Raw genomic sequence first — 18873 nt, 5'->3', positions numbered from 1 at the left:
ACACACACGCATGCACACACATAGACACACAGACACACGCTGGTGTAAAATGTGTCATGTGTGAAATTACATTTTATTCTCCCCCTGTTCCATAAACACTCTCACCTGGAATAAAGCTCACACCACACTGTGTTCACATTGTGTGCACGTACAGCACACACATGATGGGCCATGATGCATTTCCATGAATAAGAAGGCACATTAAAATCTGTGGTACATACAGTACAGTACTGTAAATGTTGCTCTCCTCTGCAGATGCATGCACTGTACTCATACTCATATATGCATAATGTATGAGTCATAAATGGTCATATTACGTTAATGAGCGTTTCCGCTCGCACACCTGTCCTACCGTATGAGTCGACTCATCGATTTCACTTCACGAACAAGTGTGATAAAAGTGACAATGATAATGGTCACTTAAGCTTGAAAGCACTAAAGGGTGTGTTTCCTATTTACATATCCTCAACACCTCCTGAAGAATGTGACATATCAGCACTCGCATACTAGTCTAGCCTACTTAGTCAAAAGTCAGGTTTGGTTTAAAACACAACTACTTGTTAAGTCTAATGGATTTCTATTTAGAATTGTGTTTGTTACAAGCTTACATTTTCATGGAAACCCTATACACCAGAAGCATAATTTGAAACAGGACAAGCCATTCTATAGAAGTGAGTCTTTGGGAGAGTTTTAAAAGTGGAGCCCTTACGATATGCTCAGTGATATGCAAATAGCAAATTTAGACGTGAGGTGGGGGGCTCAAAGGGTTCCATTTTCGTCTGATCCTTCTAAATACACTGTTTTGGGATTTAGCAGCGGGGAAGGGGTGTTCCCCCACTAAAGTTGGTCTTTTGGTTACCTGTCTAAATCCCTAAAACACCTCCGTTACCCGTTATATTATATGTTTTGCCCAGTTCTATATTGCTTCATAGCCTTACGGTCTATAGCCCATGGAAGAGTGTTGCGTTGCTGCCTTGAAGTCTCACTTGTGCTGCACCCCCCCCCCCCCCCCCCTTGCCGTTCTTTTTTTCCCTCCAACCCACACAGAGCCAAAAACACTCGACTTTTCATTGAGTCACAACTCGCTCAAATCTTGCTCATTAAAAAAAAATCAAAGTACTATGTAAACTACAAAATTCGGGCTTTCATTTGGTATATAGATTGGTCGGTCAATTGGATTGGAATCGCGCACGCCGCACAATGCCTGGCACAAGCCAAATAACGTCTTTGACTATACAATTATAAACACAATGGACACAAGGAAGTGGCACTGGCAGGCACTCACTTCTGCTGATTATAGGAAAATTACAAAGAGATGCGTATAGGAGAATAAGGAGAGATGTTCTTTGTTTTGGTGATTAATTAAAAGTGTACTTTTTAGTTTTACTGAAGACGAGAAGCTGTGCAAGCCTGTTAAGCCTGCGCAGAGGCTCAAAAGTCCCATACCGTTAAGGAGTAGTCCTTTCTAACACAAAGGAACAGCTAGTGTGAGCAGACGTATAAACTTGTAGCAAAAGACCATCAATGGATTACTGCGAGGAGGAAAGGAAATATGTTTAGTGACGGTTATTTCACGTAAATAGTGTAATATCAGAAACTAGTTTACATACAAAAAAAATAGGAATCACTAGAAAGCTGATAATCTCCCATGTCCTGCAATGGATGTGACTGATTAAACCTGACTAATTTTTGAAAGGTCACTGTGAGAAGAGAATGTAACACAACATGTACACGTGACACAGACATATACATTAATCACACAGCATTTCCACATTGCTCAATCAATGCACTGAAACAAAACCCATTCAACCCGTCCACCAGTGACATCATCGATGCGGAATCCAAGCTAATAGAAACTTCGGGCTTTCTTGTTCTGAAAAGTTGCAATGCGAAAATGGAAGCCATCGTTACCACGATAATACAAATCTAAACATTTTTGTAAAATAAATCTTGTTTAAAAAAATTCTGCCTAACGATGATGTCACTGGGTTTCTGAACTGCCCACAGCCCTCCTATGAGACACAGACTAAGTAGAAAAAAATGGTGCCATTTTATCATGATTATTAGTGAGGACCTGTTGTATGAAGATAGGTTGAAAAGTGGTGAAGTGGTCCTTTAAGCCGACCATACAGGAGTCCATGTAAACCCAGGTAGTCAAAAGAAATGATGTTCATTCACACATGTAAATGCTTTAAAGACGGAATGCCGTGATCTTTGTACTTTTTCTGTTTTGTATGTGTCTATGGTGGAGTTAACATTACTCTAATAGACCCCCAGGTGTGGTTAGAATATTCAAATGTCTTCCCTGTGTATTTATGGTTTCTTCCTGAAAGCTGAAAAAAGGTTATCTTTGAAAAACAAAGAAGGGTCCCGCACACTGTCAGAAAACTTGCCAAAAATGTTGCTCTTTATTCAACGTTTCGGTCTATTCGACCTTCATCAGGACAGACAATCTTTGTTCTTTGTTTTTCAAAGATAACCTTTTTTCAGTATGCTTTATTGCCCTACACACCTGTCAATAGCTTTGAGGTGTGCATCGGCCTTTTGCTAAAAAGTTCTTCCTGAAAGCTGAAAGCCTTATGAGTCAAAAGGCCCTATTGAAAATACACCATTTTTGTGACATCATGACCCTAACCTTGTCACATAATGAGCTCTGACCTTTATCGTCCTATGGTCAAGAGCAAGAAAACACAAACACAGCTATATCCCTGTTCTAACCCATTTTGGGCGGGAACCCATTTTGGTGTTAGCATCATGTTATGCTTTAGCTATTGAAAAATAGCAGATCTACAAGCTCATAGCGCACCACCGAGTGGCGCGCTATGAGCTTGTAGGTCTGCTATTTTTGAAAAATCGAAGAACGACTGACATAGAAACATAGCTTTTTCAGAAAACTGTCAGGATGTAGAAGACATTTTTAGAATCTGATCTCAGGTCAAAGTGTTCTAAGCAGCAGCATGCCAGGGCACAGTTTGGGTCAGTGCTGAATGCTGAGACTGCAGACTAATGATTGGCATTTGGCATAATTGTATGGTGTTCTGCTCACTCAGAACAAACAAAAAAGTAGGAACGCACACCAGTAGTGGGGAGGTGCTGACCGCAGGAGATACAACTTTGACTGAACAAGGAAAGAGGCCACACAGCTCGTATAGTCACGATGCCATCACATTTTTATTTTTCCAACGTTTCAGCAACAAGTTGCCTTCTTCAGGGAATGACATACAAGGAGTTACACCAGATATTTATAAAGATTGGGACAAGGGATCAGGGAGTGTCCTCAATCAGGCCAACACCCAAAGTAGGTGATTAGTTGCTGGCAACAATAACTTTATTTGTGCATCATATATAGAACAATATGCAAAATGCAAAAACTTCTTCTTTCTGCTTCTTCCGCTCACTCAGAACAGAATTTACTCTAAAGTGTTATTACTACTGTACATTATTCGTCAAACATTCTCAAATCTAAAAGAACAAAACAAATGTTTTTTTTCAAACATCGGGCCTGCTGGTGGCGCTATAACAGGCCAATGTGGACAATTTGGGCAAGTGGTTCTGCTCTGGCCTCCAGGAAGTGTGTGGCACATTTGTGATGTGCCGGACATTAGCTGTTCACAGATCAGATTGTGTGCACATCTAATACCTGTATTTAGGCCAGGTGCTGCACATCTAATACCTGTATTTAGGCCAGGTGCTGGACGTCAAGGCATCAAGGTAAACATCAAAGAGTAGGAAGAAACATACGCACACTTGTTTCTAGAGCTCCACAAGAGACTTACTTTATTTAAGGCAAAAATGCAACGTTTCGACCCTCTACAGTAGGTCTTCATCAGCTCAGGCAAATGTCGGACATTAGCTGCTCAGATGGACGGACGAACACACACACACACACACACACACACACACACACACACACACACACACACACACACACACACACACACACACACACACATACACGCATGCAAACAAACACGGACACACAGATGGAAAGTGGCGAATACATAGTCTCGGCCACGCCTTCGGCCTGGCGGAGACAAAAAGGAAAATAAGGAAGAGGACGTAAGGCTTCTTGTCATGGTCTGACTCTTAAAATAAAAAACTATTCATTCTCATTCTCAAAGCAGTGCAGGGCAAAGCTCTCATCTCATATTCATGTGCATAATGTTACACTGAAGAGCCTTTTGTCGAGGATCAAAAGGACATCAAAGGTATCAAAGCCGGCGAGTGTCACCAGGATCAAGGGTGTTGCCTGTAATCTGGGCCAAACAAGCAGCTGTGTGGCTCGGACCCTGCAGGGTCGGCGGCGCATGCACTTCTGCACTCTATGGCTTCACTCTCACAGTCACAACAGATTGTTGTATAGCTGATGCATGAGACTTGTTTACTGATGAAAGCTCGCAATTAATTTCCAATGGGAGTCGGCCATGACACTTACCCTTTGTTTACATCTAGCATCCAACAATGTTGTATGCTAGAAGGTGTGAGTGAGGCCTATAGGTGAAAAATATGATGCTGCCCCTCTATTTATAATACATATTCCAACAATACTAAGAGGCATATGCCATAAACATAAAACAAAAACCAGCACACAAACGTCAATATATCACATACCGTATGACGTGGTCTCGCGTTACCAGACAGTTGGCTCTCGCAATTTCCAAATGCTTCCATCATACCTACATTCGGAGATTGTGGAATAGTTGTCTGGCTACGTGAGACTACTGTACATATGACACTACATTCTAGTGCAACGCTAGTGTGCACTAAGTGAAAAGAATATTAAAGTGTGGAAGATGTACTGTAGGCCTAATAAGCAGCATTTTGAGGATTGTGTACAAATGGTAAAAAAAAGAAAAAACAGGTAGGCTACGCATATAATTCCCAAATTACTTAACCCATTTTGACCTGAGATCAGATTCTAAAAATGTCTTCTACGTACATCCTGACAGTTTTCTGAAAAAGCTATGTTTCTATGTCAGTTGTTCTTCGATTTTTCAAAAATAGCAGATCTACAAGCTCGTAGCGCGCCACCAAGTGGCGCGCTATGAGCTTGTAGATCTGCTATTTTTCAATAGCTATAGCATAACATAATAAAACACCAAAAGGGGTTCCCGCCCAAAATGGGTTAAAGATGGAGTGCCACGATTTTTTGCCACCCTAAAACATGATCATCAGGTATTATTATAAATATAAGGAGGAAGAACTTTTTCTAAAAAGTGTACAGTATTTGTTAAAATAATGCTTTTATGTGGACACGCCCACCAGTTCATTAAGTATGCCTGGTTTGCCTGGTGGGTGGTGATCCACCTGAACTGAAGCCGCACCCACAGCTGTAGTTGTATGATAAAGGGGGAGGGGTTAGGGGAGGGGCTGATAGTGTGATGTCACTATATTACTGTTTATTCCATTGGCCCGTTTGACTGTCAAGGGTTCAGCCTCCAGGAAGAAACCCTAAATACAAAGCTAATACACCATTGCACATAAAAACGACTCCAGGGTGTCTAATGAAGTACTGTCACCTCATAGACACATGCAAAACTGGAAAAATACAAAAATTGTGGCACTCCATCTTTAACAAATTACCTCATTTACACTTTATCATGTGCATAAAACACATCAAAGGAAAAAGTCTGCACATCCGTTGTGCATAATCTGTGTCACACACACACACACACACACCACACACACACCACACACACACGCACACGCACATGCACACGCACACACACTGCAATAAAGCTAACTTATATTTCATATGTCATATAGTCTACGTTGTTTCATTACCGCGGAGGTAATTTTTTATTTAATTACATTATTACTTTTAACTTTGAGAAACGTCGTTCTCCTGAAGCAACCGAAATGGGGAGGGTGCGATATAGAGCATTGGGAAGAAAATGGACTCCAGATGAACTTGACGTTTATCTAACCCATTTTGAGCGGGAAGCCGGGAACCCCTTTTGGTGGTTACATACATTGTTATAATTTAGCTATTGAAAAATAGCAGATCTACAGGTTCATAGCACGGCACTCGTAGATCTGCTATTTTTGAAAAATCGTTAAAATGTGCCTCAAATCTTTATTTTCGGGCTAAAGTGGTTTACTTCGAGCTTCTAGAGTAGACGTCTACTCAAAGCGGTCAAGTTCTTCAGTAGTCACTTCATTCTCGTTATATTCACAGCCAGATGAATGGGGTTTAGACATGCTGAATTTAAAATGGCCTATTTCCATATTGTCATACGGGTCGTGGCTCGGGCACCGGCTGGCGTGGCAGGCGAGGGAGGAGGCGGCTTCAAGGTGCAGCGTGACTGGCACATAACGTGTTGCTGAATGTGATTGATTCAGCTAATTTATTTCGGAACAGTTGGCTGACATTTTCACGCCCTTGCAAAGTAGCTTTATAAGCTACTGTATATACGGTATATTGTGATCGGACCCACATTCGCAGGCTGTAGGGGAAAAAAAGGGAGATAAAAAATGCTGATCTCTAGGATACACAGATTAGGTTATCTGGGAATCTTCTCGACTGTCAAAGGCATTTCATCTTCTTGTTATTGAGCTCTGAATGCCCTTTCTGGAAAACTGGAATATATATGTTTCATGTTTGGAGATTTCAGCATTGAGCCTTATTTTTATCTGTATTGATGATCCTTGGTCTTCCCCCCCCCCCCCCCCCCTCCAGGGTTCCCCCATGGGGTTGAAAGCTCCTCAGTTGTTTGATTTCAGCTCCACTATTGGTGGATATGCTCTGTGGTCTTATGATTTCAGCACAGGGTTAGCTTCTTGATTTATTTATTTCAGCACCACTTAGAGTGACCAGCTCCTCATTGTATGATGTCAGCACCACTAGGTGGGCAGCTCCTCAGTTGTACAGTTTCAGCACCGCTGTGGGTGGACAGCTCCTCAGTTGTACAGTTTCAGCACCACTGCGGGTGGACAGCTCCTCAGTTGTACAGTTTCAGCACCGCTGTGGGTGGACAGCTCCTCAGTCTACTATACCTCGACAGAGCCAATGCCTTACATTTTGTTCTCTCTCCGTTTCTCTTTTCTCCTTCTCTGGTGCTGTCCCTCTATCTCACGCTGTCACAATGACGCCGCGTTCATGATTTGCACAATTTTGTGCAAAACTGGCACCTCCTTCAATCTGAATGGAATCGGAAAAAGTTGACAGATGCAGATTGATGAAGTGACCACAGACATAATGTGTCCCGATTTGCACGAGTTTAGCAAAAGGTGTGTTCGCAAAATTGCAAAAAATCTTGTCAGACGGAAATGGCCTTGACCTATATAGGAAATTGTATCATGATCCAAAGAATCCAGGAAAAAAGTTTGATTGTACCACCTATGGTTCAAGAGTTATTATAAAGGGCCTTTCTGTGTGGAGTTTGCATGTTCTCCCCGTGTCCCCTAGGGTAGGTACCATCACAAAAACATGCCGTAATCCTGGTCTCTAAACTACCTCCCCCTGGCCAGCCGGGGCGCCTGATGGAGGGGAAAGGAACTGGTCGGAATAACGTGTTCCTCCACGCGCTACGTCCGGCCGGGGAAACTCTCCCCTGTCAGGTGAAAAGAAGCAGCTTGGACTCCTCATGCATATAAGGAAGCATGAGGTCAGTCCGCTGCCCCCCCAGGTTGGCAGAGGAAGTGTAGCACCCAGGATTACATTAGATAATTGACACTGGGTGAGAAAATGGGTTACAAAATTGTGGGATAAAACATTTAAGCAAGAGTTATTATAGAGAGTTATTATAGGCCAAAACGTGAAGGGCCGGCTCTATTACAGTGCCACCATTAGATAGAACGTTAGTGTTTTGGGCAGCCAGGCATATAGCTACTGTCTAGGAAGAGCAAAGGTGGGGATATGAGTTTTATTATCAATAATAACTGTAGTGTGTCCGTGCGTACATCCCCTCGAGTCTCACTTATAACTGTAACTCTTTAAGCTGCTTTGCAGGCCATTTTGGTTGCAGTGGGAATTCATAGACCGTTTTATTGTCTGTGCGTACAGTACATTCCACCTTAACACGAGGCCCGCCAGGAACATAGACACGTAGAATAGCGTACCGTGCCACACCCGGAAAAGCCGTTTTAACAGCGATGTATTATTTAATGCATGTTTTAATACGATCGTATTAAAAGCTACCGTTCGTTAGCTTTGTTATGCTTCTGAGCCAATGGCCGCGGCCATTTTGAAGATGCGCGCGCATCCACTTACATTGCCTGCTCTGTTTTCAGACGGCTTTATCTCCAGAAGCGACATTGCAGGGGTCGTTTTGTCCCAGACAAGCGTTTTCAACGGCCTGTAGCAGGCGCTGTGATACTCGCGGTCCACTTTTTCCACCACCGACCAAGAGAACAAGCACCAGCTTCGTCAACACACACGGAATGGTTTCATAGTAAAATGCGATTACGGATATTTGGCTCTTCAAAGTAAGTGTCACGCGCGATAAAACCCTGGCAGGACGCGACGGAGGGTTTCAATAATGGTAGCGGTCAAACGGTTAAATGGAAGCACTTATTTGGGAAACAAAAGAGGTACACAGGAAAATGTGTCAAGGGAAATAAACATCCAGAGGCTGCCTTTGTCGTGATTGGTGACCATTGGTGATTTTAATCAAGTGTTTCTGAGAAAAGGTGTTACCTAAAATGCAGTAACACTTTCCCTGCTTATCGACAGAAGCCTAAGCAGCAGCAACAGTCGTTCAAACTGCTGGTCTGACAAGTCAGATACAATTTTTTTCCGTGTAGTGGTATTGATGGATATGCGAAAACGGTTTTCTCAGTGATTAACCCATTTTGGGCGGGAACCCCTTTTGGTGTTAGCATTATGTTATGCTTTAGCTATTGAAAAATAGCAGATCTACAAGCTCATAGCGCGCCACCGAGTGGCGCGCTACAAGCTTGTAGGTCTGCTATTTTTGAAAAATCGTGAGGTCTAAATGGGTTAAGAAGTGCTTAGTCAACAATTCACTGAATCTAGATGTTACCAGACATATCAGTGGGCGAAGATGCCTCCTGGCTATGCGGGATTAGAGCTCATGCGTCTCGGAGTAAGGAGGAGAAAACCATAGCTCACTACATCCTCCTCATGAAGTGCGGTGAAAGCAGCTAGACATGAGTTTGTTGAAACTGTTCATTCACATTCATTCACCACAACACAATGTCCATGTCCAGGTAACAGCCAGGTCAGCAGCAGCGGTATGGAACATCCAGTTCTCATTACTGCCTCCCGTCCGCTTCCCAGCAGAGGCAGTGTGCATGTGCACACACATGCATACCAAATCTGTAACCCTATACACAATAGTCTGCATGCTGAAACGTCACACACCTGAGCAGATAACCCGCAGAACTAGGTCACTGCACTCAATTGGTCTGATCTGCCAACAGCTACTGTATATAAGGCTGTAGTAAATCGGTAGTAAAATGGCAAAACATTGCATGGATGATTGCAAATTATCGTATGTTCTTTTCAGACTGTTTGTGTGTCTGTGACTGTGTGTGCAATGCATAACAACAAGCTGTGTGTTGTTCCACGCAGAGAGCTGGAATCGTGCCATACATTAAAACCTTGTGCACACATCAAAAGACAATCAATCATGTAGATCGCTGTGCAGACTTTCTCTCCAAAAGCCCATACTTTACATACGCGCATAATACAGCTCATACATCTTAATTCAGACGCTATCATGTGCAGTCCCACATTAACACACATCCAATAAATCATTGTCCTTTTTTAAAAGAGAACAAGCATTTGCGTACGTGCGTGCGTGCGTGCGTGCGTGCGTGCGTGCGTGCGTGCGTGCGTGCGCGTGAGTGCGCGTGCGTGCAACCGTGCATGCGTATGTGCACACGTGCGTGTGAGAGAGAAAGAGACAGACAGGGAGACAACTAAAAATACTCCAGTAGGATGGACCAATCATGCTCCCTACTTTGAGACGGGCACTAGAAAGGGAAGCCTGCCTGATCCAACATTTGGGTCCTTTCCCACTGCCCAGAATCAGGAAGCACACTGTGGTAAGAGAAGAAAGCTACAAGAGTCAAACATTTACCACATATCCTGATCTACAACATTGAACAATAAAGAAGAAGAATAACTTTTAATCCAACTGTGACCTCATTTCTGTTATAATTTATGGGGGAAATGACACAGGAGACCTATCAAATGCTGTGGAATATAGCTCAGTGTGTCAGTGTGTGCACCAACCAAACTAAGTTAACATGCTATCTGGCTATTGTGTATTGTAGTGTAATGTTTTCTTCTTTTTTTTTCAATTTACGTTTTATTGAATTTTAATCAAACATACATGAAAACGAAACGACTGACAACCGAAAACAAAACAAGACAATATACGTACAATACACACAAGGGGAGATATCTGCCTCTCTTCTCTATTGATGATCATTCATAATACATAAGTACCTCAAACAGGTGCATATACAGGTTAAACAGGTTTAACTGAATTTATACAAAAGTAGTGTAATGTTTTGTAATGTGGTTATGTTGTGTTAGTGGCACGGTGAACTGCCACAAGATTACAAAGAAATTTAAATTACAGAAATCTGAGAGAAAGCTGGAGAGACGTAAGACAAACAATTTTTTACCAGTGATTGATTGATTTGGCTGATATGGCTGAGGAAGGCCATACAGGCCGAAACGCGTACGTTTTCATTCTCAGATGTAAATAAAATCATGTAAAAGGACATACAATGAGTGCTGGCATTTTCTTCACCTCAATTTATATCTTCGAGCCTTGCACCTAGAAGGATTGTGTTTGAACCTGGAGTGCTGTGGGTTGTCTGCTACGGCAGTACTTTTCTCTCAATAAAAAATGCAAACAGCACAGGGCACAGTCAAGCATTTGGTCCAAAAGGACAGCACCGAAGAAAGACCTTGCGGTCTTATTTCCATTCGGGTCCTAAAGCACTCACTCACAATCAAAAACATGAAATCTATGTACAAGTTGGAGTAGAAGTAAATCGGAGGGGGGAATAAAGAGGTCGGGGCGATCGTTTCCTCTCCTTTTGACCTGCTAGAGTATGATGGATGTAGTCTGCAACTAAGAGTACAATGGCTGCCGCGTTGTGAGATTGCGTCTACAGGAACTCTTCACACTTTAGTCTCCTTGCCATGTGTGTTGTTTAATGTTTAATATTTTGCTGGTGTACTTACCCCTCCTTTTATTGGTCATGCAACCAGGGAACAGGATCTGGGTTGCATACTGTCTATGAGACTATTATTGTATTCTATACTCTATGTTTTTAATGTAGGCTTCTCATTGTTCAGCAGTTCTATACATAATTACATATTTTTCTATTGACCGACCCATTACATTTTTATGTCGCTTTTGCATATTGTTCTATATATGACAAAGTTCTTGTTGCTAGCAACCAATCACCCACTTTGGGTGTTGGCCTGATTGAGGACACTCCCTGATCCCTTGTCCCAATCTTTATAAATATCTGGTGTAACTCCTTGTATGACATTCCCTGAAGAAGGCAACCTGTTGCTGAAATGTTGGAAAAATAAAAATAAATGTGATGGCATCGTGACTACGAGCTGTGCGGCCTCTCTCCTTTCTCAGTCATAGTTTTATCTCCTGCGGTCAGCACCTCCCCACTACTGGTGTGCGCTCCTACCTTACTGTTTTGCCGCGTGGATATGGTCATTGAAAAGGTTGTTGTGTGGGTCTTGTTTTGTAATCTGTACATTGTTTTTTGTTTAGGTGATGGACAGGTGGATTTTGACGAGTTCATGACGATCCTTGGGCCCAAAGTCCTGTCGTCTGAAACGCGGGAGGGCTTCCTGGGAAGCACGATAGACACTATATTCTGGCAGGTAAGCCAGCATTCTTCATTTCTCTCTGCTACGTTAGAAGACCTTTTTTTTAATTTATATATATTTATTTGGTTTTTAACATTTTAAAGAACAAAACATTTCATTTCCCCACACCTTCCCCCCCCCAGCATAAATACAAATACATCATTGTCCTCTTTCTCTGTCACGTCTCTGTACACTTCATACTGTTTCCTCACATGAAAGGTATTGGATAATAGCAACAATAATTACTGCAACAACAAAAAATAACGAGTACATATATAAATATACACACCAGCCAAAGGAGATTAAGAATAAAGAGAAAGACAGCTTCAGGATAGACTTCGATAGACTTCAGTGAGGAGATCGACACCCTCTGCCTGTCACGGTGTGAGTCAGAGTTAAGTGTAGGGCCCAAATGCAGGATGAGAGGCAGAGGCAGGGAAAGTCAAGTTCAGTGTTTTTATTGCGACCAAACAGGAGTCCAGGTACAGCAAGTCAAAAAAGCAGTCGGAACAAAACTAGGAACACAAGGAAGGCAAGGGGAAAACTATACTGGGAAAACTAGGGGAACAACAAGCAAGGAATCAAGGCTACAAAAATACTCACTGGCAACATTTAAACAACGAACCAGCAAGGAACTGAAAAAACAGGGGAATATAAATAGACAAGGACTAACTGGACAAAGGTGAATACAACAGACAAATCAACACAGGGATTGGCTGGGAGACTAACAGGACACAGGTGGAGAAGACTACACTAAACACAGGGTTAGACAAGGCAGGTAAACATGGGCAACACAGGAAACCAAAAGACACTGGATACTACAAAATAAAACTTAAAAGTACACAAAAGTAAAACCCAAAACAAGGAACATAGGGAAACACATCAGGGTGACAGAACAGGTCACGGATCGTGACAGTGCCTCCCCCTCAAGCGATGGCTTCCAGACAACGCACAAAACAATGTCCATAACATCAAGCAGGGCGGGTGGTGGGGGGTCTGGAGAGGAGGGTTTAGAGTCTCCAGAGAAAATAATACTGGGTCAAAAACCACTGAACTGGTAGGACAACAACAACAACAACAAAAAGCTGATCTACAAGCTCTAAACAAGCTGGGACAGAAACACTGGACTGGCTTGGGTCAGGGCAAGGGGTCACACAGATAGGCAGGTGGGAAGACATACAGACAAGCACGCAGACAAGCAGACAGACAAAGTGAGACAAACCAAGAGACAAACAAATGAACTGACAGACAATCAAACAGGCGGACAAACAGGCAGTCTGACATAACAGGGGGGTAAACAAGTTAGAAGGGGGACTAAGGGACTGGGGAGTAGACAGACGCACAAGAAGACTGGCATACACGCTCGCAGACATACAGACAGGGAGACAGGCAGATAAACAAATAGGGAGATCAGCCAAGGGGGTGGTAGGGGGACCAACAAAAGCCCTGGCCACAGGACGGGGTGTCCCAGAGTGGAACTGCGGGGCCTTAACAGAATTGGGAAACGAACTACGCTGGGAAACGGGAGGACTATGGACAGGACTAGTGATGGGTCTATGAACTGTGTTAGGGCTGGGGAAAGGCGGCAGAGGGAGAGAACCGGGGTCAGGTGGCTGGATAGCAGTCTTGGGGGCCAGCGGCTCCTGCACCTGAGGTTCCGGCAGTAGGAGTACTTGGTCAGTCTTGGCAATGACAACAGTGGGAAGTTTGAAAAGTTTGCACGGGGAGACTGACGAGGGCAATGTCAAGGCGTCGGTGGGGGAAGCCGATGGGAGTTCAGGTGGGACGTCTGCGGGGGCAGCAGACGGGGGATCAAATGGGGCTTCAGCAAGGGCAGCCGACAAGGCCCTAGGCGAGACGGAGGAGTTAGGAAGCGACGCCAGGGATGCTGCAGATTCAGACGACGCTGGAGGTGCTGCAGGCTTGGGAGGCGACGCCGGGGATGCTGCAGGCGGGACTGCAGACGGACGAGACGGGGCTGCAGGTGGGACTGCAGACGGACGAGACGGGGCTGCAGGTGGGACTGCAGACGGACGAGACGGGGCTGCAGACGGGACTGCAGACGGACGAGGCGGGGCTGCAGACGGGACTGCAGACGGACGAGGCGGGGCTGCAGGTGGGACTGCAGACGGACGAGACGGGGCTGCAGGCGGGACTGCAGACGGACGAGACGGGGCTGCAGGCGGGACTGCAGACGGACGAGACGGGGCTGCAGGCGGGACTGCAGACGGACGAGGCGGGGCTGCAGGCGGGACTGCAGACGGACGAGACGGGGCTGCAGGCGGGACTGCAGACGGACGAGTGCTGGGGAGCTGGGACTCCTGGATGCCGGGCGGAGGCTCCTGGATGCCGGACGGAGGCTCCTGGATGCAGTACGGAGGCTCCTGGATGCCGGACGGAGGCTCCTGGATGCAGGACCGAGGCTCCTGGATGCCGGACCGAGGCTCCTGGATGCCGGACCGAGGCTCCTGGATGCCGGACCGAGGCTCCTGGATGCAGGGCGAAGGATCCTGAATTCCAGACGGAGGCTCCTGGATGCCGGACGGAGGCTCCTGGATGCCGGGCGAAGGCTCCTGGATGCAGGGCGGCGGTGTGATGGGAGTGACTGCCTCCTGGGGATCAGGAAAAGGAGCACCACGGCTTTCCCATCTGAAGAAAGCGAAATACTTGGCAAATTCAGGATCAGTGTTCCAATAATTAGCCAGCGTCTCCAGGAACTCTGCATCTTCATAGAAGACCTCACTGCTAACCCCAAAGTCTTTCCAAGAAAAGGGCAAGCAGGGCTTTGTTTCAGGCTGGAAAGTAGTTTGCATACTCGCAGATCGTAGGCTTGCCGGTGCGCTGCCTATAGCAGCCCACAAGCCCTTAATAGGTTCTGTAAGCTTGCTTGCTAGGGCTGGCCTGGAGTAGGCCTCACGGAGAGCCTGCTTCAGAGTTTCAATCTTCATCTCTGCACTGGTGGAAGGACGTGCACAAAACTGCATAATGGAGATCATAGTTTGAAGCAACTTACTGAAATCATCCACCTCTGCATCATCTGCTGGGTCCATTTTTGGCTGGTTCGTTCTGTCAAGGTGTGAGTCAGGTTAAGTGTAGGGCCCAAATGCAGGATGAGAGGCAGAGGCAGGGAAAGTCAAGTTCAGTGTTTTTATTGCGACCAAACAGGAGTCCAGGTACAGCAAGTCAAAAAACACTATGGCAGTCGGAGCAAAACTAGGAACACAAGGAAGGCAAGGGGAAAACTATACTGGGAAAACTAGGGGAACAACAAGCAAGGAATCAAGGCTACAAAAATACTCACTGGCAACATTTAAACAACGAACCAGCAAGGAACTGAAAAAACAGGGGAATATAAATAGACAAGGACTAACTGGACAAAGGTGAATACAACAGACAAATCAACACAGGGATTGGCTGGGAGACTAACAGGACACAGGTGGAGAAGACTACACTAAACACAGGGTTAGACAAGGCAGGTAAACATGGGCAACACAGGAAACCAAAAGACACTGGATACTACAAAATAAAACTTAAAAGTACACAAAAGTAAAACCCAAAACAAGGAACATAGGGAAACACATCAGGGTGACAGAACAGGTCACGGATCGTGACACTGCCAAGAGGATCCTATTTTATTATTTTCTTAGTGAGTTTATCAGTTCATCAATCTACAAGTTCATCATAGTCAGTTTGTTATGGTAGTCTCCCCTCAATATTTCTTATATTATTAATAATGTTCCCCCATATTCTGTCAAATTCCATTGGTTTCCCTTTAACGTTGTACATAATTCTTTCTGATGTGCTGTATGATAACAATTCTCTCCACCATTGTTTGAGTGTGGGCGGTTGAGATGCTTTCCAGTTGGTTAATATACATTTTTTTGCTGCTGTCATTATTAAGAGTATCGATCTCCTCTCATCCTTATTAAATTCCTTGAGCATCTCGACATCTCCCAGTATTGAAATTCTGGGGTCTGGTGGCACCTCTTTTTGTAATATCTCAGATGTATATTTGTAGATATTATTCCAAAAGCTATTTAATTAAGTGTGTGCACTTCCAAAACATATGTATGAGGTCCCCATTATCTCTGCGGCATCGTGGACATGTAGGTGGTGTGTTGGGGCTGAATCGATGCATCCTCTGTGGTGTGTAATACACACGATGGAGTATTTTGAATTGTGTAAGTCTATGTTTAGTATTGACCAGAGTCTTCTGTGAGCTCTGTAACAGATCTTCCCATTCTTTCAACGTATATTGATATCCAACATCGTTTGTGCTGTTCGGAATTATGTTTTATTTCATCATTCATAGTAGTATATAGTTCTGAAATTAATCCTTTTTGTGATTTTGCATTCCATATAGCCTTTTCTATACGTTAGAAGACTTTTGACGATGAGCCTTTTTTTTGCAATTGACGAAACATTAATTTGTGTGATTTTTGGATGGATTTTTGGATTTTTATTTTTTTACTTCATTTTGTAACCCATTTTTTCCAGCCGGTGCCATTTGCCCAAGCTGTAATCTTGGGTGCTATGCCAATAGCGATGCCAATTGTGCCAAATCACACTGGCTGGGGCAGGCTAGAAGCCAACTGGACAGGAGCTGTCCATGATGGCACACAGTAACACCAAAATCTAAAACAATCAATGTAATTTATTTCTTCAGCTATTTACCAAGCAAAACTGCCTTGATAGATTAGATGTGCTTTCACAGAGCTCTCAGAGGGTTTGGACAAAATTACAGTGTTTTCAACAAGGTGTGTGCAGACCACAGACTTGACTTGGCATCCTGGGTTTAGTACGGCTGTGTCAAAGGTCACCACCTCTTTTTGAGAGGTGCTAATGTGACTTTGTGTGTTTGGGTGTCTATTAGTCGGTAGCAGCACGGTTACTGTGGTTACCATCATGGGTCAATAGTATACATCATCATCATCATCATGATAAAAGGCACCGCTCACTTCACATGCGTGTGATCTTTTTTTTGTCTCCTTCTGCCCGGGGTAGCCTACAACAGGAATATCAGAGACAGCAGTCAGACGAATCAGAGCAAGAGAGAAAATGACAGTGAGGGAGTGACTGAGTTAGTGAGAGTGACGGAGTGATGAATGTGCGAACAGCGGGATGTGGCGATAAATGAGTGGCAAATTGAGCAAGTGCAAAGGAGGACTAGGCGACATTTGGCGCTCACAGCAGCACTTGGCAAAGCTCTCGACTCGAGTCTCTCGACTTCTGATACAATATACATTACCTTGACCTGGGTTTTCTCTCCGGGGGAAGAGTAATGTGATTTACACTACAAAGATGTGAACCTTCCGATGTATATGCAATTATGCGTGCACACACTTCCAGCCTTTGGCTGAAACATTGACCGTGGCACATTCTGGAAAGTTGGCTTTAGATTATTTCCAAGGGCAGGTGGTAGGGGTGGGAAGTGTTGTACAGTTGGGTGCCACCGATATTGTCCCTTATCATTTGACCCATTTAGGCCTGACCTCAAAACTTGAAAAGATCCTTCTAAATCCTCCAGTTTTCTGAAATAAATATTTTCACGATTTTTCAAAAATAGCAGACCTACAAGCTCGTAGCGCGCCACTCGGTGGCGCGCTTGTAGATCTGCTATTTTTCAATAGCTAAATTATAACATAATGTTTAAAACACCAAAAGGGGTTCCCGCCCAAAATGGGTTAACTGTCCTTTTGCGCAGATCACGCAAACCTCAGCAAAAAGAAAAGGACAATATCGATGGCCTGCAACCGTATATGTTCAGAAATAGTGATTATTCAGTGCAAATGATTCATTCATATTATAAAGGATTTGATGCCCGAAGTAGTGGTCTGATCGTAACTTATTCTCTTCTGTTCAGGGCCAGTGATGAATATTGACATACTGTATTTATTTTGTGCTTAGAAATAGCAAGTTAAATTCTCACTGCAATGATGATAATAATTTAGTCCCCTTTAGTTGTTTTTTGTCACTGTAAGAGGGCGACTGTGGCTCAAGAGGTAGAGCAGGTTGTCCAATGATCCATGGGTCGGCGGTTCGAATCCCGGCTCCTCCTGTCTACATGTCGAAGTGTCCTTGGGCAAGACACTGAACCCCAAATTGCTCCTGATGTGCTGGTTGGTACCTTGCATGGCTTCCGCCGCAATCGGTGCATGAATGTGTGTGTGAATGGGTGAATGTAATGCACAATCTATGTAAAGCGCCTTGGATAAAGGCGCTATATAAATGCACCATTTTATCTGTCAAGTAGTATGAAGTGCTAATTGGAATATTGTTAAACTCATTCACTCGTTTGACCTGAGGCCCCTGATGACTGGATTGAATTGACTTTAGTCTATGTGAAGTAATTTAATACTGTGGCTCACGGATACTGATGTATTACCACTACTGCAACCAGCTCAGTGGCCTTATTGTCAGTGTACGCCCTGGTACTGGGAGGTCGTGGGTTCGATCCTCGCCTGGGTCATACCAAAGACTGTGAAAAATGGGACCCAGTGTTTCCCTGCTTGGCACTCAGCTTCAAGGGTTGAATCAGGGGTAAGTCCCTGCGACATACTAGCATCATGTCCAGGGGGTGTACTTGTACATCAAGCTGCCTCACGCTACAGGCTCCTGCCCTATGAGCCAGTGAGCCACTACTGCAATGCAATTTTACAGGTGTATAACAAACTTTGCCAGTTACTGGATTCGGAGGCCTCCTTGCCTTACCTCTATTTTTTTTTCTTTTTTTTATATATATATTTTTATTTGGTTTTTAACATTTTAAAGAACAAAACATTTCATATCCCCACACCTTCCCCCCCCCAGCATAAATACAAATACATCATTGTCCTCTTTCTCTGTCACGTCTTTGTACACTGCATACTCTGTTTCCTCACATGATAGGTATTGGATAATAACAACAATAATTACTGCAACAACAAAAAATAACGAGTACATATATAAATATACACACCAGCAAAAGGAGATTAAGAATAAAGAGAAAGACAGCTTCAGGATAGACTTCGATAGACTTCAGTGAGGAGATCGACACCCTCTGCCAAGAGGATCCT

At 44.1% G+C, this 18873-nt stretch overlaps 1 protein-coding gene across 1 annotated transcript in view; it reads left to right on the top strand.

Moving 5' to 3' along the window:
* Window positions 1-18873, top strand: part of caln1 (calneuron 1) — a gene marked incomplete at its 3' end in the record, with an annotated part of 101030 nt that overhangs the window by 39395 nt on the left and 42762 nt on the right. The window contains exon 4 of the mRNA XM_079514743.1: window positions 11721-11833. Within this exon, the coding sequence (XP_079370869.1) occupies window positions 11721-11833 (113 nt within the window). The remainder of the gene's footprint in view (window positions 1-11720; window positions 11834-18873) is intronic.

This window comes from Electrona antarctica (genome assembly GCF_951216825.1).
Source record: "Electrona antarctica genome assembly, chromosome: 11".
Lineage (NCBI taxonomy): Eukaryota > Metazoa > Chordata > Actinopteri > Myctophiformes > Myctophidae > Electrona > Electrona antarctica.
Note: the sequence above shows the minus strand (reverse complement) of the source record. Positions and strands in the feature narration are given on the sequence as shown.